The sequence below is a fragment of the Moschus berezovskii genome, chromosome 18 (assembly GCF_049115385.1).
Source record: "Moschus berezovskii isolate FMDL1 chromosome 18, NW_MosBer_1.0, whole genome shotgun sequence".
NCBI classification, from domain to species: domain Eukaryota; kingdom Metazoa; phylum Chordata; class Mammalia; order Artiodactyla; family Moschidae; genus Moschus; species Moschus berezovskii.
The window spans coordinates 63,940,510-63,967,403 of record NC_142477.1 but is presented as its reverse complement, the minus strand read 5'-3'; the positions used below and the strand labels follow the sequence as shown (position 1 = coordinate 63,967,403).

The following is a 26,894-nucleotide window of genomic DNA, read 5'->3' as shown; positions in this document are numbered from 1 at the left end:
AAGCACCCCCCACCCCCCGCGCAAATCCGTAACAAATAAGAAAAGGCTAGTTTAAGTTACAGGGGCTTCCCTGGTGCCTCAGTGATAAAGAATCTGCCTGTCAATGCAGGAGATGCGGGTTTGATTCCTGGGTCGGGGAGATCCACTGGAGAAGGAAATGGCAACCCACTCGAGTATTCTTGCCTGGGAAATCCTATGGACAGAACAGCCTGGTGGGCTACAGTACGTGGAGTCGCAAAAGACTCAGACACGACTCAGCGACTAAACGCCAGTTTAAGTTACAATGTAGAGGACACTGTGAAGCAAAAAGTTTTCAAAGCATGGAAGGCTGTTAAACACCAGCATGAGTTGCCAAGTAAGATTATAAAATTTCTTCTAGACTGTCTCTACAAACAGCATATATTTTTGTAAGCCTAAAACTGAGGTGAGGTTTGCTTGTACTTTTTCTGCAAGGGGTGGCGGGTTCTGCAGAAGGTACATTTTTTGAAGAATTCTTTTAATTTTGATTTGGTAAACTGTGGGGTGACATTATTTGTCTAAATTATAGACTTATTTTAGAAAAACAACAAAATTTTACCAAGTTCAGCCTTGGAAAATACAAGGAAGGTATCATCCTCATTGAGGTTTTTGTTAAAGTCAATGCATAGCTCACTCATTCTCTTCTTCATTGCTTTAATTTCCTGAAACAAAGATACAAATACAAGATGATAAAAATAAAATGCAACTTTCATTCTTATCTCCATCAGTCAAGGAAGCTTCACTTTTATATGAAGACTAGGTTCTGGACCCAACTCTCAGGAATACTTTCTTAGAGATGTGCTTGATAACACAGTTTTCTGCAATTTTCTGCATTGTGTCCATGAGAACCTGTATGTAATACATACAGAAAGGTAATCCTGGTATAACTTTGTAAAAACTAAATATATTTAGGAGGTATAGTGAAAGCAGAGTCTGGCACATGGTACATATACAGTAAATAGCTGCTGAGCAAATGAATGAATCTGGTAGCCTACTGATGATGAACACTTTTAATCTTTTCCAATCCAAAATTTTAATTTAGTAAATCAGTATTGGGTACTGAAGTAAATGAAGCGGTAAGAACCGAGTAATTAATTCCATGGTTCCTTAGGAAAACAGGCTATGTTTTAGTTTTATACAGCGTTTGCAAATAAAGGTGATTTATGGGCCCTAACATTTGTTTAAGAGGTACCAGGTGGGGTAAAAAGAGAGTACTAGGTGGGAGATCAAAGAAAGCAATAGGAGGGAAATCACAAGAAAACACATGAGATAAGTTATTAACCTGTCCCACTCTTCTAAAAATTCTAGATTATAAAATTTACAGAAACCTCACAATTTCTCAAAGCGTGCTTCTCACAGGTAGGATCAACATCACCTGGGAACTTGTTAACAATGCCCACTCTGGAGACTCACACCATACCTGCTGAAGCACAAACTCTCAAGAGGCGGGGTCCTGTATAATCAGAGCTTGAACAAGCCCTCCGGGTAATTCGGAGGCACACTAAATTTGAGACTGCTGACTAAACACATACTGTGCAGTGTCCTCCTAGCCTGAAGAATGAGTTAATTCTGTAGTTGAGCTTCTGAACCTGGAATATCTCACTGGGTATTAAACAAAGGAGAACGTTTGATAAGTTAATCTCTCCATTTTTAAGGTCCGTATATTACTCATAGAGGGTTTCATTCCAAAATGCTGGTTTTAAAACTTTCCATCATAAGGATTTTATTACCAGTGCCTTATCTCTGTGTACATAAAGGAATGACAATACAAGTTGACTATTAAGATCTGAACTAGCTATCAGAGAATGTACAGCAGAATGGGAGGAGATAAACCTGGCACACACAAAACAAATAAAATCCACACAGAATTAAAGAACAATTAAGCTATCAGCTGTTTGACAGTCAACACGAGGTTAATAGGAGTTGTGCAATTTAAAATCATTGCTACCAAATACATTGTAAATTGATTTGTACTATAAATTATTTCCCACGTTACAAACACGTGTTTCCCAATTTCCTGTCTTTTTGTTGTATTTTTAAAAAATTTATTCTTTTGTTTTCTAATAAGAAAAAGAAACAAACTCACATTTTGTACTTGTTCTGGAAGATGGAGTCCATTCCTTTTTCCCATTTTAACTGATTTTTCCAAGTATCGTCTGGCTTCAGGCTTTATCTTTTCCAGATCACAGGTTTCCTGAAATTAAATAGTGTGACAACCTCTTTCATTTCTGTTACAACAGTACATGGGTAAATTATAAACTACAAGGCCAAAGTAAAATTTATTCATCATCTCTCGTGGGCTGTGAAAGCACACAGGTGATTATGACAGCCCTTTTGGAAAACCTAAGTTCTTTTATGCTTTAGTGAGCTTCTGCTCATTTAAAACAGAAAAAATGAAATAAAAAGCTAACCAGAATTTCCCTGCCTTGCATCAGAATCGAGTGTGCTGTACCACTTGAAAATGTGATAATAGGAATATTTGCATAATCTCATCCTGAGCATTCTTTATGACTGAGTGGTCTTTTTCACAAAACACCTTTCTTATCACAAAGCATCTGGATTTAATTTTCTATCGTTTGCTAACCTGGTTCCACTTGAGAGGCAAGAATAGAAATAATGGGCAAATTCCGCACAAATGGAAGGTAGGACTCTTTTGCCGACATACCAAACAGGGACAGCTGGATAGAACACCAGCAAAAGGCTTCCAGTGCTTCAAAAATGCCTTACTATCGTTTGGCAAGAAAGATCAAGGGACCATGACAAGCTGCATATGAACAAGTAGCTGGGGAAAATGAGCTAGCATATCACAAAGAGGAGGAGAGCTAGACACCACCTGTGAACCTGCTTGCAGCAATGCACACAGCGCTCACTAAAGAGGACCGAGGGCCCTGGAGAAACAGTGGAAAGCTCCCCTGGCCACGGCAAGGTAATAAACACACCAGATGTTTCTTTAAACAGGCGGCGGAATATACATAGCACATCTGGGTGGCTGGTTAGTTTCTGGTCCCTGGGAGGAAAGAGGCTCCAGACAGATTCGGCAGGTGCAAAGGCTCCAGAGTGGTTGAGAGCTGATGAAGGACTTTGGTCTGTAAAGCCTTAGCACCCTCTCAGCTTCAGAGACCGAAGAGGGTTGCATTCTCTTTCCTTGAAAGACTTGGGCTGTTCACCTCAAGCTTTGTATTTTCCCACCTAATCAACTCTTTAAAATGCTCAGCTTTAGAGCCTGCACGTTAGATAGACTGTTGGTAAAGAGTTCTTGCTGCAACACGTCTGTAATTTTTTACATTCTGTTGCAGCAGGTAAACAGAGTTGTATTTTAACCGAGGGTATGATGGGGGTGAGCTTGAAGCTCAACATTCAGAAAACAAAGATCATGGCATCTGGTCCCATCACTTCATGGGAAATAGATGGGGAAACAGTGGAAACAGTGTCAGACTTTATTTTTTGAGGCTCCAAAAATCACTGTGGATCCTGATTGCAGCCATGAAATTAAAAGACGCTTGCTCCTTGGAAGGAAAGTTATGACCAACCTAGATAGTATATTGAAGAGCAGAGACATTATTTTGCCAACAAAGGTCCGACTAGTCAAGGCTATGGTTTTTCCCCGTGGTCATGTATGGATGTGAGAGTTGGACTGTGAAGAAAGCTGATTGCTGAAGAATTGATGCTTTTGAACTGTGGTGTTGGAGAAGACTCTTGAGAGTCCCGTGGACTGCAAGGAGATCTGATCAGTCCATTCTGAAGGAGATTGACCCTGGGTGTTCACTGGAAAGACTGATGTTAAAGCTGAAAATCCAATATTTTGGCCACCTCATGCGAAGAGCTGACTCACTGGAAAAGACTCTGATGCTGGGAAGGATTGGGGGTGGGAGGAGACGGGGATAAGAGAGAATGAGATGGCTGGATGGCATCACCGACTCGATGGACGTGAGTTTGAGTGACCTCCAGGAGTTGGTGATGGACAGGGAGGCCTGGTGGGCTGTGATTCATGGGGTTGCAAAGAGTCGGTCACGACTGAGCGACTGAACTGAACCGATGATGGGGGTGGCCAAAAAGTTCATTCAGGTTTTCCTGCAAGATGGTATGAATCCAATCCAATCCAATACTTGGCCAATCCAATACTTAATACAGCAATTTGTATCTCACTTTACCTACCAAAAAGTACTTTGTGCCACAGTACTAAAGTACTTATTGTGCAAACATTACTCACAGTTTCCTCTGAGTTTATTCTCAGTGGAGGCGAACAGTTAAGACTACTTTTTCCACAATAATCCTTTCTGTGTCCCTGGAGAATTTCTGAGCATGTTGGCATGAGTAGAGGTGGAACCCTCCCAACTGGTATCGGCACACACTGGGATGCCAGCAGCAGGTGGCTCAGGGGCAAGACACCCGGAACGGCTACGGAGATAGCTGAGCTGGGCGCTGATTCCCTCAGAGATGGCCAGTAGTTTAAATTACAGTGTTCATATGGACTTTTGATGAAAGTGGGCTGGCTGAGGCTGGCTTTAACAGCGCCAGGAAGTCTGTCCTGAGGTGTGGGGCATCGCAACAAGAGTCCCCAGACAGGATGACACTATGGGTTGTAAGGCTGGGGAGAATCCAGGCAGTAGCTGCGTGCAGTGGAAGAGAGGAAAGAACAATCCCTAGTGGGAAGGACCTTGCAAGGGCCAGGTACACTGTGAAGAACCCAAGGGGGCAGGCTGAGATCCAGGGCAGAGGGCCTTCCCACCTGGGCAGTGGCCAAGACAGAAGCAAGGCATAGAGCTGGGCAGCTGTGTGGGTTCTCAGGTTCCTGGCATTCACCTGGCCACAGGTGGCCCTGAGCTTAGGACAGAGGCTCATCAGAGGCCTCACCAGTGGATGTAAGCAGAATTCTTCCTCTCCTCCTGTGCTTGATCAGGAGGTGCCCTCACACTCAGAGGGCTTGACTGGACATATCTGGTGGTTGTAGGGTGCTATCTCAGAGAGCCTGAAAGGGCACTCAGCACAGTAAACTCAAAACTCCAGGTCTAAATTAGGTAACTACTTATTCTCCCCGAATAGGTAACCCACGTGTCAACAGGTAGAAGGATGTTCTGAGAAAAATCAGTTCTGAATTACGTATAATTAAAAATGACCAAACTACATGTACTGAAATATTTTACTTACCACATAAGTGACATTTAACAAAAGTCTGATTCGATTATAACCAGACACCCTTTGCCTTTCAGACTCTGAGGTCCTGGGAAATTTCCGGACGTCTCTGGTAGGAGTAAAGCACGTCTAAAATGTGCTTCGAAAGCACATTCCTATCCCAAAGCTGATCATAATAATATTCTCCCTTATAATCTCCAGGCAAGGTCAGAATTACTGCCCAAGGATTTTCTAAGAGGGAATCAGCCGGCACTTCTAGGCGGCTCAGATCCAGTTGTATCTTCCTTCCTGAAAAAGAATTTAATCTCCTTGAACTTGAACCAGGTCTCAGGCCTCTTTGGTGTGGGCAGGCAGGGGCTAAAGTTCTCTGAAGTGATTTTCAAATTTATATAATCTGATAGCAGGAGATCTTGCTTTATTATTTTTAAAAAAACTATTTTATACTGGAGTATAGCCAATTAACAATGTTGTAATAGTTTCAGGTGGTCAGCAAAGGGAGTCAGCCATACATACACATGTATCCATTCTCAGGGGAATCTTGTTTTAAACTCTGTGATAACAAGATTTAGTTTTCCCCAACTTCCTTCTGTAACTAAGAACTTTTATATATAAGTATGAGCACATAAACACACATATTACATGTACGCTTTTGAGCTTCCCTGGTGGCTCAGTGGTAAAGAATCTGCCTGCCAATGTAGGAGACACAGGTTTGATCCCTTGGAAAAGGTCAGGAAGATCCCCTGGAAAAGGAAATGGAAACCCACTCCATTATTCTTGCCTGTGAAATCCTACGGACAGAGGAGCCGGGTGGGCTACAGTCCATGGGGTTGCAAAAGAGTTAGATAAGACTTGACTTAACTAAATAACAAAATACTTCACAGATAAGAAAACTGAGGTTAAATCACTTCCTCAATATCCCACAGCAGATTAGCTGTAAAAGTGGGGATAGAAATAAATTCTGTATTTGCAACGTCTTTCCCTTTCTTCTGTTTCTCATTGTGGTTTCTTTTTTCAATCACTTTTACTTGCTGTATTGGGGAAGCAACGGAAACAGTGAGAGACTTTCTTTATATGGGCTCCAAAATCACTGCAGATGGTGACTGCAGCCATGAAATTAAAAGACGCTTGCTCCTTGGAAGGGAAGCTATGACCAATCTAGACAGCACATTAAAAAGCAGAGACATTACTTTGCCAACAAGGGTCTGTACGTCAAAAGTCAAAGCTGTGGTTTTTCCAGTAGTCATGTATGGATGTGAGAGTTGGACCATAAAGAAAGCTGAGCACCAAAGAATTGATGCTTTTGAACTGTGGTGTTAGACTCTTGAGAGTCCCTTGGACTTCAAGGAGATCCAACCAGTCCATCCTAAAGGAAATCAGTCCTGAATATTCATTGGAAGGACCGATGCTGAAGCTGAAGCTCCAATTCTTTGGCTACCTGATGCAAAGAACTTACTTATTAGAAAAGACCCTGATGCTGGGAAAGACTGAAGGCAGGAGAAGAGGATGACAGATGATGAGACAGTTGGATGGCATCACGAACTGATGGACATGAGTTTGAGCAAGCTCCGGGAGTTGGTGATGGACAGGGAGGCCTGGAATATTGCAGTCCATGGGTCGCAAAGAGGTCGCTTGGACAGGACTGAGCGACTGGACTGAACTGATACTTCCTGTCAGGTTTTTGTGCTACTCTGGTGAGGAGGGCGTTCTCAGGCCGCTGCCTGCACTCTGGGCAGGAGAGCTGCAGAAAGGCCTGCTTGCTGACTCCTATGCGCTGTCACAAGAGTCTGCTGTTGTGTAGGTCACAGGCAGAGTGAGAAACCGCACTACATGAGAACACGTTTAGACTGGGACTGGTTCTGTTCTATTCAGCATCATTTATGGAGCTCCAATTGAGGTCAGGCACTAGGGAAAACAAGCTCTGTTAAGTCCCACAGAGGAGGAAAAGATACATTAGCAAACAATGTTAATCTGCAGTGAGTGAAAAAAGAGGTACTTGGGAGGCACAGAGGACCTTGGGCTAGTGGAGAAATTAAGGCAAGAAAGTTGATGCTTTATGTTGGATCTATTGACTTTTAAGAGTCTGACAAATGTACAAGTTTCAATAGTATTATGACCAATGATTAACTTGTACATTTCAAAATCAAGAAGGCATGGTAAGCAGAGAGAATTACCATTGCCATGCTGAATTTTGGGTTGAGTTTTTCCTCTTTAAAATGTTTATTTGTATATGCGCTCTTTTCTCTTTTTTTAAATCATGGTTTTAAGATACTGGTTCTTGTATTTTAATTTGGAACCAAGTCTCCACAGCTGGTAGATAACACTTAAAAACATATACTTAATCCTGTGACCTATTCATTTACACTGTAGCATTAAAACTTTCCTGTTGAAATCATTAATTGTCTAAAATGAACTGGCAACACCAAGCCCACAGTTCTGAAAAAAATATAAATAATATTACAATAGATAATTGCATTTCTCAACTTAGCTTGCATAATTCACTTAATTTCACTAAAGAATTCTTTTCCTGTACTTCTTACTCAGCAGGCCACTATAATAAAATATTATATGCCTAGAGACATTGCACATTTTTCTCACCAGTGTGGCTTTTTTTTATCTCTGCAGGCTTTTTAGCCAATGATTGAGAAGCCTTTGTCAGGACAGGGAAACACTAAGACTTGAGGCCACAGTCTGAGGCTTTTGATATTTGGACATTTTGGAGCTAAAGGGATGTGTTCATTTTTTTTCTTCTGATCGATATAAGGATACATTGAAATTTACAAATGATTATAACTACAGATATATATTATGAAAACAAATTAAATCCATCCTTAACCTTATGAAACAATATTAAAACACTGCTGCCTTTATCTATGTAACAGGTAACCACTCCCTTGAATTTTGTGTTAAATATTTTCTTCTAGTTTTACCACTTACATTTACATTGTTTGGATCTGCCCCAGTGGCTCAGCAGTAAAGAATCTTCCTGCAATGCTGGAGACTTGGGTTTGATTCCTGGGTCAGGAAGATCCCCTAGAGAAGGAAATGGCAACCCACTCCAGTATTCTTGCCTGGGAAATCCCATGGATAGAGGAGCCTGGCAGGCTACCGCCATGGGGTCACAAAAGTGTTGGACATGACTTAGGGACTACACACTAAAATCCCACTAAATACATTGTTTACTTTGGCTCCTTTTGACCTTTTAAAATAACATCTTGTTGTATGCACTGTTAGGTAGTTTCTTTTTTTCATTTGTTGTTACTGAGATTTTCCTCTGCCTTTAGAAAAGGCAGAGGAACCAGAGATCAAATTGCCAGCATCTGCTGGATCATCGAAAAAGCAAGAGAGTTCCAGAAAAACATCTATTTCTGCTTCATTGACTATGCCAAAGTCTTTGACTGTGTCGACCACAACAGACTCTGGAAAATTCTTAAAGAGATGGGAATACCAGACCACCTGACCTGTCTCCTGAGAAGTATGTATGCGTCAGGAAGCAACAGTTAGAACTGGACATGGAACAATGGACTGGTTCCAAATAGGAAAAGGAGTACGTCAAAGCTGTATATTGTCACCCAGCTTATTTAACTTAGATGCAGAGTACATCATGAGAAACACTGGGCTAGATGAAGCACAAGCTGGAATTAAGATTGCCAGGAGAAATATCAATAACCTTAGACATGCAGATGACACCACCCTCATGGCAGAAAACAAAGAAGAACTAAAGAGCCTCTTGATGAAAGTGAAAGAGGAGAGTGAAAAAGTTGGCTTAAAATTCAACATTCAGACAACTAAGATCATGGCATCTGGTCCCATCACTTCATGGCAAATAGATAGGGAAACAGTGAAAACAGTGTCAGACTTTATTTTCTTGGGCTCCAAAATCACTGCAGATGGTGACTGCACCCATGAAATTAAAAGACACTTGCTCCTTGGAAGAAAAGTTATGACGAACTTAGGCAGCATATTAAAAAGCAGAGTCATTACTTTGTCAACAAAGGTCCATCTCTTCAAAGCTATGGTTTTTCTAGTAGTCATGTATGGATGTGAGAGTTGGACTATAAAGAAAGCTGAGCACTGAAGAACTGATGCTTTTGAACTGTGGTGTTGGAGAAGACTCTTAAGAGGCCCTTGGACTGCAAGGAGATCCAACCAGTCTATCCTAAAGGAAATTGGTCCCGAATATTCATTGGAAGGATTGATACTGAAGCGGAAACTCCAGTCGTTTGGCCACCTGATTTGAAGAATTGACCCATTTGAAAAGATCCTGATGTTGGGAAAGATTGAAGGCGGGAGGAGAAGGGGACAACAGAGGATGAGATGGTTGGATGGCATCACTGACTCGATGGACATGAGTTTGAGTAAACGTCCAGGAGTTGGTGATGGACAGGAAGGCCTGGTGTGCTGCAGTCCATGGGGTCACTAAGAGTCAGACACGACTGAGCAAGTGAACTGAACTGAACTGAAGATTTAGTCATGCTGTTGCATGTTGCCATAGTTTATTTTCTTCACTACTATAAAACATTATATTGTAAATATACTACAGTGTATTGTCCCATTTTCCTTGTGATGGAAATCTGAGTTGTTTCAGTATTTTGCTATTATAGATAATGCTGTTATGAATACATGTTCAATTTCACCTGTGGATAAATGCAAACATATTTTAAGGTAAATGCTGAAGTGGGGATGGGAAGGGTATGCTACATTGCAGAGAATGTAAGATCCAACTTCATAGGATTAGATTTTTTTCTGAATTAGTTATTACTATTATTTTAAAACTCAATTTACACATGTACTAGCAGTGCACAAATATTCCCATTGATTCCTATCTGCAGATACTTGGCACTGTCAGACTTTCATTTTTGTCAATATAGTTTGTGAAGAATCTTACTGCAGTCTTTATTTGAACTTCCCTGACTTAATGAGGTTAAACATTTTTTTCATGTTTAATTGCCATTTGTGTTTCATCTGAACTACCTTTCATGTCATCTGCTCGTTTTTCTTTGTGATGCTTGTCTTTTTTACTGATTACAGTATCACTTTATATATCCTAGGTACTAATGCTTTGCTAGTTTCATGTTTTGAAAATTTCTTTTTCTACTATTTGAGGTTTTTTTTTGTATTAGTGTCTTTTCACTTTATTAATAGAAATTCTTTATTTTAATGTAGTCATGTTTATCAGACTTATAGTTAGCACTTTTGGTGTCTTTTTTTAAGAAATACTTCCTGGCTCAGATGTCATGAAGGTTTATTTCCATATAAACTGCCAGAAGCTTTAACGTTTAGCTCTTTAAGACTTTGATCCGCTGGGGATTGTTTCCATTTGGTTGTGAGGAAGCAAGATGATATTGTTTGCCTCGCATGGACAGACCACGTCCGTGCATCAACTACTGAAGGCCTGTTTTTTTTAATTTGTTACCATTTCTCACTCTAAGGAACATTTACTAAATATTTACTGTACTTTGTACCAGGCACTCTGCCATAGATGCAAAATAAAATAAAATGTGACACCTTTTTCCCTTGAGGGCTTTAACATAAAGTCTACATGACTTCTGGCAAGTATTTACCAACCACTTCCATGACTTGGAGAAAGAATGGCAACCTACTTCAATATTCTTGCCTGGGAAATCCCATGGAAGAGGAGCCTGGTGGGCTACAGTCTAAGGGGTTGCAAAGAGTTGGACACGACTGAAAGACTAACACTTTCACTTCTTTCAATGACTCTTGGAAAGTTACCATTTCTGAGCCTTAGTTTCTCTACTTATAAAAAGGGATACTTCACAAGATTGGTATGAGAGTTAAACTATACTGCTGATGCTGCTAAGTCGCTTCAGTCGTGTCCGACTCTGTGTGACCCCATAATCGGCAGCCCACCAGGCTCCTCCGTCCACAGGATTCTCCAGGCAAGAACACTGGAGTGGGTTGCCATTTCCTTCTCCAACTATACTGCTATGAAACTGTAAAGTAGCGTTGCTAGCCACGCTCAGGAAGGAAGTAGGAAGGCTACAGCACGTGGTTAGTTAGTCTCAGGCCCTACTATGATTTCATCCATCCATTTAGTCAACAGATTGCTTACTTTAAAGGTTTTGAAACAAGACTGTGAATCAGATGATACGCCCTAGACTGTAATGTGGTGTCCCTTGAGTCCGGGAGATTGTCGTGACTAGTCAGTCAACATGGTGTTGCAGAACTGATGCTATGTGACTTCTGAGACAGGTCATAAAATGCAATGCAGCCTCTGTGTAGAACACGCTGCAACATCCGTGTTGAAGCCCTCTGTCTCTAGGAAAAGAAGTCCTACTGCCCGATACTTCCATGCTGGGAGGAAGTCCAAATTAGCCCACATAGAGACACTACATGGAAGTGCCCTGAGGGGACACGAAGATAGAGATATCTGGCTAGTCTACCTGCTCCAGGCACCACAGCCTAAAATCACATGCAAGAATCCAAGCCAGAACTGCTCAACTGATACTTTCCTGAATTCCTGACCTATACAAACTATAAGAGAATATGACTGTTACTATTTTCAGTCACTAAGTTTTAGAGTTACATGTTGAACACCCACAGATAACTAGAATGCTTACTGGGCACAGATTTTGCATTAAGGAACTGTGAAAAGAAGTAATTTCATGCTTCTATTCATCAATCTTAAGTGAAAAATAACACAGGAGCTAATGTTTTATATTATTTATAACTAAGATAATACATTTGACTATTGGCTACATTGGTGGTACCTTGAGATTATTATTTAGAGCACCCTCGTTCAGGCAGACCAAGCCCGAAATTGATGACTCTATATAAATTTAAAATCCTATTACTCAGTCTAATGAAGGCTTTATGTATTGTATCACGGTTGCTCTATTTTCACTTAGAGGAAAGTTAAAGGAAAAATAAACAGAGGATTTAGATACATCTAACTTTGTTAGGTTCCAGGCTTCAGCAGTATGTGAACCGTGAACTTCCAGATGTTCAAGCAGGTTTTAGAAAAGGCAGAGGAACCAGAGATCAAATTGCCAACATCCGCTGGATCATGGAGAAAGCAAGAGAGTTCCAGAAAAACATCTATTTCTGCTTCATTGACTATGCCAAAGCCGTTGACTGTGTGGATCACAATAAACTGTGGAACATTCTGAAAGAGATGGGAATACCAGACCACCTGACCTGCCTATTGAGAAACCTGTATGCAGGTCAGGAAGCAACAGTTAGAACTGGACATGGAACAACAGACTGGTTCCAAATAGGAAAAGGAGTACGTCAAGGTTGTATATTGTCACCCTGCTTATTTAACTTATATGCAAAGTACATCATGAGGAACACTGGGCTGGAGGAAGCACAAGCTGGAATCAAGATTGCTGGGAGGAATATCAATAACCTCAGATATGCAGATGACACCACCCTTATGGCAGAAAGTGAAGAGGAACTAAAAAGCCTCTTGATGAAAGTGAAAGAGGAGAGTGACAAGTTTGGCTTGAAGCTCAACATTCAGAAAACAAAGATCATGGCATCTGGTCCCATCCCTTCATGGGAAATAGATGGGAAAACAGTGGAAACAGTGTCAGACTTTATTTTTTGGGCTCTAAAATCAGTGCAGATGCTGATTGCAGCCATGAAATTAAAAGACGCTTACTCCTTGGAAGGAAAGTTATGACCAACCTAGATAGTATATTAAAAAGCAGAGACATTACTTTGCCAACCAAGGTCCGTCTAGTCAAGGCTATGGTTTTTCCCGTGGTCATGTATGGATGTGAGAGTTGGACTGTGAACAAGGTTGATCGCTGAAGAATTGGTGCTTTTGAACTGTGGTGCTGGAGAAGACTCTTGAGAGTCCCTTGCACTGCAAGGAGATCCAACCCGTCCATTCTAAAGGAGATCAATCCTGGGTGTTCATTGGAAGGACTGATGCTAAAGCTGAAACTCCAATACTTTGGCCACCTCATGCGTCGAGTTGACTCACTGGAAAACAGTCTGATGCTAGGAAGAATTGGGGGTGGGAGGAGACGGAGACGACAGAGAATGAGATGGCTGAATGGCATCAGCGACTCGATGGACATGAGTTTGTGTGAACTCCGGGAGGTGGTGATGGACAGGGAGGCCTGGCGTGCTGTGATTCATGGGGTCGCAAAGAGTCGGACACGACTGAGCGACTGAACTGAACTGAACTTTGTTAGGTATGAATGGTGTGAGATTTACCATCTATTCAAATATCCAACTCTAGCAAAGAACTGAAACTGATAGTTCTAGATTTTTAAAAATACTGAAAAATATTACTATTTGTCAAGGTAGGTATTTAAATTCACCAAATAAGCTCCAGTATATAAACAAGCACAATAGTTATTTTCTTATTATTCTGATGTAGTGTTAACATTTTAAATGCCCCTAAGAATGTTCACACAATAATCCACACATATGAGAATAAACTCCTGTGGAAAGAGGAAAGATTACGGAACTTAATCTGAAACTACTATAAATTATATAATAAAACCCTGAAGTGAATGAGCTCAAATAAATGAACAAATCTGATGAATGCACTGGTGTTTATGAGGTCCCTCCAGTGTGCTAGGCTATGGGATACCTTACAGGCTGCAATTTGTTCCCAAATTTAGTGGCATCGGAGGCCAAAACATACAAAATATAAAATTTTAACAAAATCAGAGAAGGTGGAAAAGTAACAAAAACAGTAGACTCAATTAATAACATTAAGATTGCAATACCTTTTTGAGGCTATAAAATCCCAAAGGAGAACTTGGAAATCAGGATAAAAAAACACTTAATCAAAGAAAACTAGAAACACTAGGGAAAATTTCTATATTACATATATAATATCCAGATATAAAAGAAATTAGATTATTCTGGGATGAAATAAAAATAGGAAGCTATAAGGGCTATGAGTTGAATTGTATAGAATAACAACTGGAGTCAAAAGTTAAAAAGAGAACAATTTGGTAAAAAATAGTCATAGAGCTATTTTATGTTATTTTTAAAGTGCCAAAGATGAACAATTATGAATCATCATAGATGAACACAAATTAAGGGTGAAAAATGTCTAACATGAAAAAATAGCACATATGTCTTACACGTCTAAACAAATTTTTGATTACACATGCCACAGTAAGTTACAAATAAAACATTTGAAATAAAATGGCTTTTTATTTCAATTCTTGTCATAATTTGCTAAACAGAAAACAATCTTAGAGATTTTGCATATGCAACATGCAAAATAAACAAAAATGCCTAGGATTGTAAAACCTTGGTTGTTTGCCAAACAAATTGCTCAGAACCATGAAGATAAAAATGCAAAGCAAAGACAGGATGAAAATGCTAGAAAGCAAATCAACACTGGTGATGAAAAGTGTCAAAACACTCAAGGCAGACCCACCTAGAGATTTCATAATCCGTAATTTCTGTGAGTCCTGAGAAATGTAAGAATGACAGAGAGGAATGTCTCTGGCATGCAGAATCAAACGGTAAGTCATCAGTTTTACGGCCAAAACCACGTGATTATTTATAGACAGCTCAACTCCATTTGAGCTACAATTTTTTTAAAATTCAAAGAAGTTTTTTCATTAAACTATTAAAGTTCATGATAGTTAAAAAATCTTAGATTTACAGATGTACACTCTTTTATTATACTTGGTCTTAAAAAATTTTAAATGAATGTAATTAGTAGCTCAACATAAACCTAAGTGGCATAATATAACAGTATGCTGTGCCCTCTATTATAATAATTAGAAACGAAATCTAGGCACATTCAAATGCTTTTTATCATTGGTCAAAGGCTTTTATGTCTTTATTGTGTTTTTTTCCTGTTAAAGGAATTATAAGATCATTTACCTTTAAATGAACAATTCTCAGAAAGATATCTTGTCTCATGCTCATCTCAATATCAAAACGAGAAAGTCTTTTGTCTGCTTCTGTACTTGCAGCTCGTACTTCTTTGTCAGAAGAGACATGCTGGGGAAAGTCTAGCATGGTTCGTTCCACTGTTAATAGAGGAAAAAAACCACAAGGACTCATCAAGTCAGTATTAAGAAAAATACCTCATACACAGATGAATGATTATCCCAATATAAGTCTTTCATTATATATTTTCTCTAAAGGCTCCTAAGGCTTTTGAGAAACAGTGTCTAAAACAGGACTTTGCTATTCCAGGGGCATTGCTAAGAACACTAAGGGTGTGCACTGAGTAATTAACGAAGTTTGGTTAGAGTGCAATTTATTAACTGGGAATGCAGGGGGTGGAAAAGATGTCCTTTTTTTAAAAAAAAAATTTTATTGGAGTACAGTTCACTTACAAAGTTGTGTTAGTTTCAGGAGTACAAAAAAGTGAATCAGTTACACATATACATATAACCACTCTTTTTTAGATTCTTTTCTCATATAGGCCATTACTGAGTATCAAGTAGAGCTCTCTGTGCTATACAGTAGGCTCTTACTAGTATCTATTTTATATATATAGTACGGTGTATACATCAGTCACAATCCTCCAATTTAAAAGATGTAGTTCTCATACCGAGGCATTTTATAGTCTGGGAGTTGGGGGTAGGGAACAGTACCTGAAAAGATAAACAACAATTCCAGGACAGAGCAGCATAGCTGTCAAATGAATGGGACAGGAACTCAAAGGCAGCGATGCCAAGGGCCGAGGCCTGAAGCCAAGCCCGCGGGGAAGGCTGGACCTTACAGGACGGGCGGGGCGAGAGGGACTGGAGAAGCAGAGACTGCAAGCATGGGGACTGGCAAAACAAAGCATGTTTAGGAAAAGAGCAGGTGATTTAGAGGGATGGGTTTGTTCAGAAAAGGAGTTCTTAACCTTTACAACAGACTCTTAATCTAACCAAAGTCATGAACCCTCCCCCAAATGCAAGCATTCATACAAACATAAAAAGCTGCATATAATTTCAAATGATCCTCAGAAATCTCAATGGACATATCCAGTAAGCAGCTGAATATCGGGGCCCTTCCTGTTAAATGACAGTGGTAATGTCTTCTGTTCTCACTTTCACATATCAAACTTGGTAGTTGGATTTTTCAAACATTTGTATTTTGACTTTAATTAGGCAAAAATCTGATGTCTTGAAATAATCCATACAAAGGAGATCAATCCTGGGTGTTCATTGAAGGGACTGATGCTAAAGCTGAAACTCCAATACTTTGGCCACCTCATGCGAAGAGTTGACTCACTGGAAAAGACTCTGATGCTGGGAAGGATTGGGGGCGGGAGGAGAAGGGGATGATAGAGAATGAGATGGCTGGATGGCATCACCGACTCGATGGACATGAGTTTGCGTGAACTCCGGGAGGTGGTGATGGACAGGGAGGCCTGGCGTGCTGTGATTCATGGGGTCGTGAAGAGTCGGACACGACTGAGCGACTGAACTGAACTGAACAGCAAAAAAAAAAAAGAGTATCGTTTACAGGGAAGTTGTGGCTATGCTGTGACAATGAATATATTTTAATTTTACTCTTTAGCACTTTGAAGGTATTGTAAATAGGTAAAATTACACATGGATATATGGTAGATGGCAAAGCTACCCTTTACATACCAAGGAATTATCCAGTTAAACAAGCTACCTTATGCATATCAGACCTCTTAAAACATGGTCACAAAGAAAGCTATACAAATGCCACAAATATCTGAACAAATTCACAGTGTCTGTTTTTAAAAAAATTAGATAGCTATTATTTTAAGATTTGACTGAATATATCATTTTTTGTCCCTTGGTTAAAGAAAAAATGGAACATATGATTTAGCATTTAATATTAATACACAGAGCATTTGTTTAAGTGATTTAACTAGAGAGTTATAATTTTTGTTTATTTAATACTTTTTAAAGTTAGCTCAAAAAGATACTAAGAAGGAATCAAAATTGAGCAAGAATTTAAATGAGCAGAATGAAATGAAGAGTCTGAAACTGGAAATATTCTTAAACAAACAATAATACTGAAAACCATTTCCTTCCTTCCTTTCCCACAAAGACCTGTAGCCAGACTTAAGCTCTCACTTTCAAACTACAAACAATGCTGATGCCCAGGACCTGATGCTAGACAAAATGCAGTTTTAACAGCTACTGCAGGAGGCTGAGAACATACACAGATAAGAGAAACTTTTAAAAAATCTATTCTGAAATTCAAACATTTTTATGATTAACCTATGAAGATAAACTCACAGGAGAGGGAGAACAAATATCACAAAACTGAAGTTATATTTAAAAGACATATGATTCGGGGAGAAAAAGCAGAATTTAAGATCATTCTGTTTTAAAAGACTTTTTCCCCACCTATTTTTACATTTCTTAAATGCATAAGCTATTACCCTGGCATACCATCATAGTGGTAAGTGACTGAAAATGTGAGTATGTGAACCAAGGACCAACCACTTACAGGGTGGAAGTGGCATATGAAATTGCCTGCTGAGAAAGCTCTGCTGAATGGGGACCAACTCCCTTCTTTTGACTAACTACAAGCCCAATCAGATCTTTTTTTACTGAAGATTCATAGGCTCATAGCAAAATTTAGTGGCCATTAATGAAAGTGAGTCAACTCGTCGCATGAGGTGGCCAAAGTATTGGCGTTTCAGCTTTAGCATCAGTCCTTCCAATGAACACCCAGGATTGATCTCCTTTAGAATGGACTGGTTGGATCTCCTTGCAGTCCAAGGGACTCTCAAGAGTCTTCTCCAGCACCACAGTTGAAAAGCATCAATTCTTCGGCGATCAGCTTTCTTCACAGTCCAACTCTCACATCCATACATGACCACTGGAAAAACCAAAGCCTTGACTAGAATGAGATGGCTGGATGGCATCACCGACTCGATGGACATGAGTTTGAGTGAACTCCGGGAGTTGGTGATGGACAGGGAGGCCTGGCGTGCTGTGATTCATGGGGTCGCAAAGAGTCGGACACAACTGAGCCACTGAACTGAACTGAACTGAACTGAATGAGAGTAAAAAAAAAAATCACTGAGTCATGATTCTGTGTGACCCCATGGACTGTAGCCCAACAGACTCCTCTGTCTATGAAATTCAGACAAGAATACTGGAGTGGGTAGCCATTCCCTTCTCCAGGGGATCTTCCTGACCCAGGGATGGAACCCTGTATTGCATGCAGATTCTTTACCATCTGACCCACCAGGGAGAAGAGGGTGGCAGAAGATGAGATGGTTAGGTAGCATCACCAACTCAATGCATATGAACTTGAGCAAACTCTGGGAGATAGTGAAGGACAGGCAAGCCTGTTGTGCTGCAGTCCATGGGGTCGCAAAGAGTCAGAAACGACTTAGTGACTGAACAAAAACGAGAGTGAAGAAGCTGGTAGTAAGCGGTAGAAACTGAAACAGAAATGTAGAGGGAAGAGAAAGTAGTCAAGTCCCTATATCACGGTAGGACATAGGGTAGCGAACTCTTGGTATGGGTAAAGAGATGATTTGGTCACTAGGGCTGCTTAAGATTTTGGACAACCTTCCAAATCCCAGAATTCATACAAATGTTTATGATACTCAGTTATAGCCTATGTTCTTAGAAAGCCCAGTTACCACACAGCCAAGATTGTTTAGCCATAATTATCCTACAAAATTCTTTGAGATAACTGGCATGATTCTTCATTCCTTATAATTCAAAGGGTCTAATAGTTATATTGGGGGTTTCCCAGGTTGGGCAGTGGTAAAGAGTCCGTCAGCAATGCAGGAGATGCAAGAGGTGGGTTTGATCCCTGGGTCAAGAAGATCCCCTGAAGCAGGAAATGGCAAGCTTTTCCAGTATTCTTGTCTGGAAAATTCCAGAGACAGAGGAGACTGGTGGGCTGCAGTCCATGGGGCTGCAAAGAGTTGGACATGACTGAGCAACTGAACACACAATAGTTAGATTATAAAAATAATATATTTTAAGTGTAGGAAATATGTAAAATAGAGAAAAGTATAAAGAGTAAATTAAAAATCAACTATAAACTTAGTACCCAAGACATTGGACATTATTAAAATTTGTTTTCTTTCTCTATCCTTTTAATGTTACCAAATACTGCTCCTAAACATGATTTTAATGCCTGTATACTGTTACAGAGGGTGAAGGTACCATAATTTATTTAGCTATTCTACTAGTTGACACTTAGCAGTTAGTCGTTTCCAAGCTTTTGCTATGATAGAGTACCTGTTTATACATAAATTTATACATGATTTTTCCTATATCTGATTATGTCTTAGATTATACCTAAATGGGGAATTAATTATTGGGCGAGGGTATGCACTTATTAGGGCTTCCCTGATAGCTCAGTTGGTAAAGAATCTGCTTGCAATGCAGGAGACCCCAGTTCAATTCCTGGGTCAGGAAGATCCACTGGAGAAGGGATAGGCTACCCACTCTAGTATTCTTGGGCGTCTTTTGTGGCTCAGCTGGTAAAGAATCTACCTGCATGTCTTAAAAAGTTTTGATAGATATTGCTCTCCAGAAAGCAGCTGTAACAAGAATGTATATTTTATATCACCTCAGGCCACATAATAAAATTTTTTAACTTAGGTAATATAATTCTAAGCAATTATGAATCATTAATCATTTAAGCAATTACAAATCATTACGTAAAAATCAATGTCTTGTAAAATTGGAAAATGAATTGTCGAGTTGGGAAGCATAAAATGGTTTATGATGCCCACAAAATGAAATATTGATATGTTTTTGCATCCTACTCACCTATATATTTCACTTCTACGTCTGCCAGTGCCTGCAAACAGTTCTCGTAAGTTACCTCCTTAATGTCAAGCATTCCAATAGCATCGTACACCTGTTTGGTCTGCGAGATGAGCTCCTCAGTTCTTGTTTTGATTTGCTCTGGTGAAAGATCCCATCTTAAAACATTCCTACCAGCTGCCATATAGGAAGACATTGCCTGAAGGAGAGACATCTTTTCTCTTCCTAAAATCATTCTGAAAAAAATTCTGGAACCACCAACTCTAAAAAGAATCAGAAAAAGAATAAAAATTAGGCATTTTGTTGGTCCAATGTCAACAGACAAACGTGTATTATTTAATTAAATTTTAAATTAGAAAGAACTTTTTACTCAAATTGAGCAGATTTCTTTCAGGTGAATACATATTCATGAAACTAAATGCTCTTGTATTTACTTGCTTTCTTGACTAGTTACAGAGTTAATGGAATTTGGACTTTCCAAACACTAAATTACTTATGTAATTAAATCAGATAGAGAAATAAAGTTAGGTGTCAAAGATATAATATAAATAATTGTCCTTTACAAATTAAACCAGTAGTCTTTCTTATTTAAATATTTTTCTCTTGCTAATGTTCCCCTACTATGTATGTAAACTCAACATTTTGATATTCAGGAAGGAAGTATTTTCAAAATTATCTTTATATTGAACAATTTAAAAAATGCATTACCAAAATTTCATGTAAATCAGCCATGTTGATTTGAATTTATGACTTAAAAAATAAAATCTGGTATGGTATTATCCTAAAAGATAAAGGTAAAAAAATTAAAAATTATACCAATCCTTTAACCCCTTAAAATACTGAAACTAAAAATTGATGCCGTATGTTTGCATATATAGTTATAATATGGAATTCTAGAGCTTCTAAATAAAAATATTATAATAGCTAACATTTATTGTGCTTGGGTACTGTACTGAATGCTTTTCAGTTAAAACTCACAATAACCCTATGAGGTAGATATTGTGGTTATTTTTATTTAGCCAAGGGGGTCACTAAAACACAGAAAAATTAACTAACTTGCCCAAGGTCACACAGCTGGTGATATAGTGAGAGCTAGGATCAAAAACCAAGAAGTAGAGAGCCGGAACCTACTCTCTTAACCAGAATACTAAACGTAATTCCTATTATCTTACAAGACCCCAAAATGACCATATGATGTAGTCAGGACAATATTCCCCTTTAACAGATGATGCAACTGAGGCTCACAAAGCCTAAGTGACTGATTTAATGTCATTTGTTCAACAAATACTTATAAGCATGCACTATGTCTACTCCTTGATACAGGCACCAAAGACAAAAAGGTAAGCTGACAGGGACCCTTCTATTTATAATATATATATAATTTATAATATAGTGAAGACAAATTGATTAATAGGTAACTGTACTACATTGTGGAGAAGGAAATGGCAACCCACTCCAGTGTTCTTGCCTGGAGAATCCCAGGGACGGGGGAGCCTGGTGGGCTTCCGTCTGTGGGGTCACACAGAGTCGGACACGACTGAAGTGACTTAGCAGTAGCCCCAGTACTACATTGAGATGACTTTTATAGGGTAAACACGGAGAAATCTGAAATATCACAGAAGGAGCTTTTCTACGAAGATTTTCTAAAAGGAACAATGAGCAAGCCAAGATCTGAACAATGTACAGAAATTATCCAAAAGTAAAGACTGTAAGGAATGAAAAATCTGAAAAGCTTAAGTATGGACTAGAGAATGAAGAGCCCTGGGAATCATTGAAGAGTTCAGACCTACTCTAAGGGTCACGACAAAGCCACTGAAGGGTTTTAATCACATGAGAGATGAGAAAAGATATGTGTTTTAAACAAATCAGTCAAATTATAATGAGTTGAAATGTTTAGAAAAGAGGGCTCATTCCAGAGAAAAGCTGTGATGGGAACTGGGGCATAATATTATGGAATACCTCACTAGGAAACAGGGCAAACTGGAGGGACTTAGAAGATATTCAGGAAGTAAAATCACTACGACTTGGTACTGAACGTATTTTAGGAAGAGGTGAGATGGTGTCTAGCCTTCTCTCTTGGAACTAGAGGGAAAGACAGAGGCACCATTGCTAAAATGGGGAACTTAGACAAAGGAGGAGGCTCTCTAGTGGGACACAGAGAAATTCAGCTTTGGATGTGCCAAGTCTGAAGCGGCTGTTGTGCAAGTCAGCAAAATTCATTACTGCTGAATGTAATTGGAGTGACATGGGTGGTTGAACTGGCCCAAGGGAATTTGCAGAGGGAGAACAGACCAACTGGACTCTAACTCTAGTTTAATCATTGAAGCAGAAGGAAAGAAAACCAAGTAGGAAGGGTTCAAGGAATTGTGAAAAGTGAACACTGAAATAGGGAGGAGTGAAGGACAGTATGATGTATGAATTTCAAGAAGACACAAAGTCTCAGGTGAATTCAGCAACAGGAATGTCACTGATGACTCTGGCAAGAGCAGTGTCAGCCAGCTGGTAGGGGTGGAAGTCAGATTACTGTGACTGAGGGTATGGAGGAGGTGAAGAACTGGAGAGGGTGCCCTTCAGCAACCCTCCACGGAGCCGCTGTGGGAACAAGGAGACTGAGGTAGCGTAAGGGGCTGAGACACAGAAAGGGACGCTATTAACACGGGAGAAGCTGCAGCCGTCTGACCCCCCCACCGTCTCTCCTAACACCTGATGTCTCCCATGTGAAACATACTGGTTGATGGCTACACTCAAGACTGGAAGACTACTTTCCAATGTATTTCCACATTTCTCCTTCAACCAGCTGAGTTATATATTCACCAAGACTCAAGTTTATTTGTTACAAAACTGTTTATACTTATTATACTCATTTTCATGTAACTGAAGTATTTAACTGATTAAATGTGTGCCAAAAGAATGATCTGCTGTTTAGGTCAACTACCTTGGAAATACTTTAAGCATGACAGTTACTAAAAAGCCAACCAAAAAACTGCTGTTAGAGAAGATTTAAAACAGAATTACAAACATTCAGCAGGTTTCTTAACTCAGATTACTTAATGTGTGTCTGGAGTGTTCTTGCTTCACTTTAAAGAGACTGAAACTGGAAATGAAAAATAATGCATTTTTGGTAGAGTTTACTCAAGGACGGTGAGGGATGCCGACCAAGTGATTCACATTTAACAAAAAGGCTTTGCTCTTCCATCAAAATATTTTAAAATACTCATTTATGTTCTGTTTGAATATATTATTTGAGCCATTTGTCATTTTTAATGATTCTGTGTGAAACTAGTTTTTTAAGTTACTTATTAAATGACATTTGGGTTTGGTTTGGGAAGATACCCTGGAGAAGGGAACGGAAACCCACTCCAGTATTCTTGCCTGGAGAATCCCACGTACAGAGAGCCTAGTAGGCTACAGTCCATAGGGTCACAAAGAGCTGGACACGACTAAGTGACTTTCACTCACTCATTCACTATTAAATGACATGCGAAGTGGAACTTCCCTGCCGGTCCCATGGTTAAGACTGTACTTCTACTGCAAGGAGCATGGGTTTGACCCCAGGTTGCGGAACTAAGATCCCACACTGCATCAGTCAGTTCAGTTCAGTTCAGTCGCTCAGTCGTGTCCGACTCTCCGCGACCCCATGAATCACAGCACGCCAGGCCTCCCTGTCCATCACCAACTCCTGGAGTACACTCAAACTCATGTCCACAGAGTCGGTGATGCCATCCAGCCATCTCATTCTCCGTCGTCCCCTTCTCCTCCCGCCCCCAACATTTCCCAGCATCAGAGTCTTTTCCAGTGAGTCAACTCGCCGCATGAGGTGGCCAAAGTATTGCAGTTTCAGCTTTAGCATCAGTCCCTCCAATGAATATCCAGGATTGATCTCCTTTAGAATGGACTGGTTGGATCTCCTTGCAGTATAAGGGACTCTCAAGAGTCTTCTCCAACACCACAGTTCAAAAGCATCGATTCTTCGGTGAGCAGCTTTCTTCACAGTCCAACTCTCACATCCATACATGACCATGGGAAAAACCATTGCCTTGACTAGACGGACCTTGGTTGGCAAAGTTATGTCTCTGCTTTTTAATATACTATCAAGGTTGGTTATAACTTTCCTTCCAAGGAGCAAGCGTCTTTTAATTTCATGGCTGCAATCAGCATCTGCACTGATTTTAGAGCCCAAAAAATAAAGTCTGACACTGTTTCCACTGTTTTTCCATCTATTTCCCATGAAGGGATGGGACCAGATGCCATGATCTTTGTTTTCGGAATGTTGAGCTTCAAGCCAAACTTGTCACTCTCCTCTTTCACTTTCATCAAGAGGCTTTTGAGTTCCTCTTCACTTTCTGCCATAAGGGTGGTGTCATCTGCATATCTGAGGTTATTGATATTCCTCCCAGCAATCTTGATTCCAGCTTGTGCTTCTTCCAGCCCAGCGTTCCTCATGATGTACTCTGCATATAAGTTAAATAAGCAAGGTGACAATATACAACCTTGACGTACACCTTTTCCTATTTGGAACCAGTCTGTTGTTCCATGTCCAGTTCTAACTGTTGCTTCCTGACCTGCATACAGGTTTCTCAAGAGGCAGGTCAGGTGGTCTGGGATTCCCATCTCTTTCAGAATGTTCCATAGTTTATTGTGATCCACACAGTCAAAGGCTTTGGCATAGTCAATGAAGCAGAAATAGATGTTTTTCTGGAACTCTCTTGCTTTCTCCATGATCCAGCGGATGTTGGCAATTTGATCTCTGGTGCCTCTGGCTTTTCTAAAACCTGCTTGAACATCTGGGAGTTCACGGTTTACATACTGCTGAAGTCTGGCTTGGAGAAAAAACGGGACATATGGAGCAAGGTGCTAATGGAGGTAGGAAGAAGTGGCATACATCCCTGGGCAGAGTAAATTGTATGAGACAGGAAGAGAGACTATAGTCTCAGCAAAACCAATGAAACAGGTAATATGGAAGTAGTTAGGCTATAGCAAAAACGATAGATGTCTGAATTAAGAAACCAAAGGTTAACCCCGACAAGAACCAGGATATTCTCCTGGAAGTGGATGGCTGATATAAACGAGTTGAAGAGCGCAAAGAACCGACAGCCCGGTACTGGACAGACGGTCTTTGTGAACACTGGAGTCAGCAGTCTGATGGCTGGGCCTGGGAGCAGAAAGGAAGACTGAACCAGAAACTAAAATCGTCAAAGAACAGGGGGGACCAACGAGGTGGGTGGGAGAGGACATCATGAGCAGGGTACTGTGAGCCTCAAAGGCATTTTTACGCCCTAGTAAAGAGGTGCTGGCCTGTGAGCAGAGCTGGGGGTAAGGAGGGAATCGGGAACAGAGAAGATACCAACCTTTCCTCCTTACTTTCTAATATGGGGTGTGGAAGAAACAGGGATATGGGGAAATACTTTCCTCAGAGCTGAATGGATTTCAATAAAGGTTAGGAGGAGAGAAGAGGATCCAGAGAATATGAAAAAATGCAGGAGCTTGTTTCCCATGGGACAAGGGCTCTGGAAATAACAAAGGATGAGTCCAAGTACGACCAATAGCTAAGCATGTGTCTTTTTTTGTCCCGCTAGTCACCTCTTCCCCTATCTGATCATATACACACTTTCTTCCCAGGCCCCATGCATCCCCGACCCTCAGCACTGCTGTGAGAGAAAGGGGTCTCACTCCTCCTGCATATAACTGAGCAGGCTGCTGTCCTTGACCACAGCTGGCATCCACCTTAGAGAACGATGAAATAAACACTGCGACTAGAAGAATAAAGGAGGGAAACCAAATATTTACTGACATCACCGATCCCTTAGATCAACTAATTCTGAAGCCTGACCAAGAGCTAGACTTTCCAGTTATGCGAGTCTATTGTTGAAAGCCAGTCTGAATGTGGTTTTACGCTATTTGCCTCAAACAGGATCCTAGCTGAAAAGGGAATGAAAACTGATAAAGAAATGAGCAGAGAAAAAAACAAGACATACAGAGGTCAGAGTATAAGACCTTCCAAGCCTGGAGGGTCTCCCAGGCTTGGTGGTGGCCTAAAATAACAGGGATGTGAAATGTAGTGTGGTGGCTGAAAATTTCCAAAATACATATTCCCATAATCCCTCATGGATACACAGAACTGAGGCCTTGAAGAAGGAGTGAGCCATGACCCTGATTGGTTGGACTTCCAAGGAAGTTGCAGGACAGATGAAGGACTGGTCATGGGATCACTGAGGTAAGGAATAGTAAGAGGGGCAAAGATGAGTAAAACATAAGATTTCTACATCCCAATACCCTGCTCCTTTCACCACTCCTCTTAGTACAAACCAACTACTATGGACACGTTTTCATTAATGTTAAATAGCTTTAAAAGAAAATTATGTCAAACATCTCACTGATATGATGATTTCCACTGGTTTTCATTTATTTCTTAACATTTATCGAAAGATGAAGTGTTTGGTCACAGCACACCTGATCTTACATTGTTTAAACTGATGAAGATGCAGCGGCTCTATCTTGGCTGAATGGCTATACCCATAAACACCCCTGTGCGGCTTCTATGGCAACTAACAAGAAGCTACCTTAAAGTGCTATGATTTCCTAAATGTAGATGTGGTAAGAAGAAAGGAACAGAAGTTAGAAATCATGATTTCATGGTCAACAGAACACATGAAAATTTTAATCTTACACCTTCTTTTCTCACCGTCTGGGATTCTGTCCTAGTCCCATTCAGGATTTATAATTCTTGGTACTGAAGAAAAGCAATGGAGACAGAAGGATTCCCTAATACTTCTAACTAAAACATTGTGATCGATTGAGAATTTTTCTCCCTCACTGTCTCTGCTTTCTCTCTTCCACTGTTTTCTGCCGAGTGTCCCTTCTTTTCTCCTTTATTACGATTTCAATCTCATTCGGCGCTTTGGATGCTGGTACACTGGTCTCTTCCCTTCAGTGTCTCTGCAGCCCCGGAGAGCTGCACTTGGGTAGGAAAACCAGTGCACCTGCAGTCATTCTAGCAATTGCGCTTGTACCCTTGAGGATCTAGTGAGGATTTTTTATTGACTTTTTGCAACTGAGAGCTACAAAATTTGAAAT

At 40.2% G+C, this 26,894-nt stretch overlaps 1 protein-coding gene across 3 annotated transcripts in view; it reads right to left on the bottom strand.

The window, feature by feature from the left end:
- Window positions 1-26,894, bottom strand: part of NLN (neurolysin) — a 106,072-nt gene that overhangs the window by 47,163 nt on the left and 32,015 nt on the right. For all 3 annotated transcript variants that reach the window (XM_055421971.2, XM_055421970.2, XM_055421972.2), the window contains 4 exons: window positions 19,824-20,083; window positions 14,977-15,125; window positions 2,105-2,212; window positions 578-680 (listed from right to left, as the gene is read on the bottom strand). In XM_055421971.2, coding sequence (XP_055277946.2) covers window positions 578-680; window positions 2,105-2,212; window positions 14,977-15,125; window positions 19,824-20,055 — 592 coding nt within the window. In that variant the 5' untranslated portion in view covers window positions 20,056-20,083. The remainder of the gene's footprint in view (window positions 1-577; window positions 681-2,104; window positions 2,213-14,976; window positions 15,126-19,823; window positions 20,084-26,894) is intronic.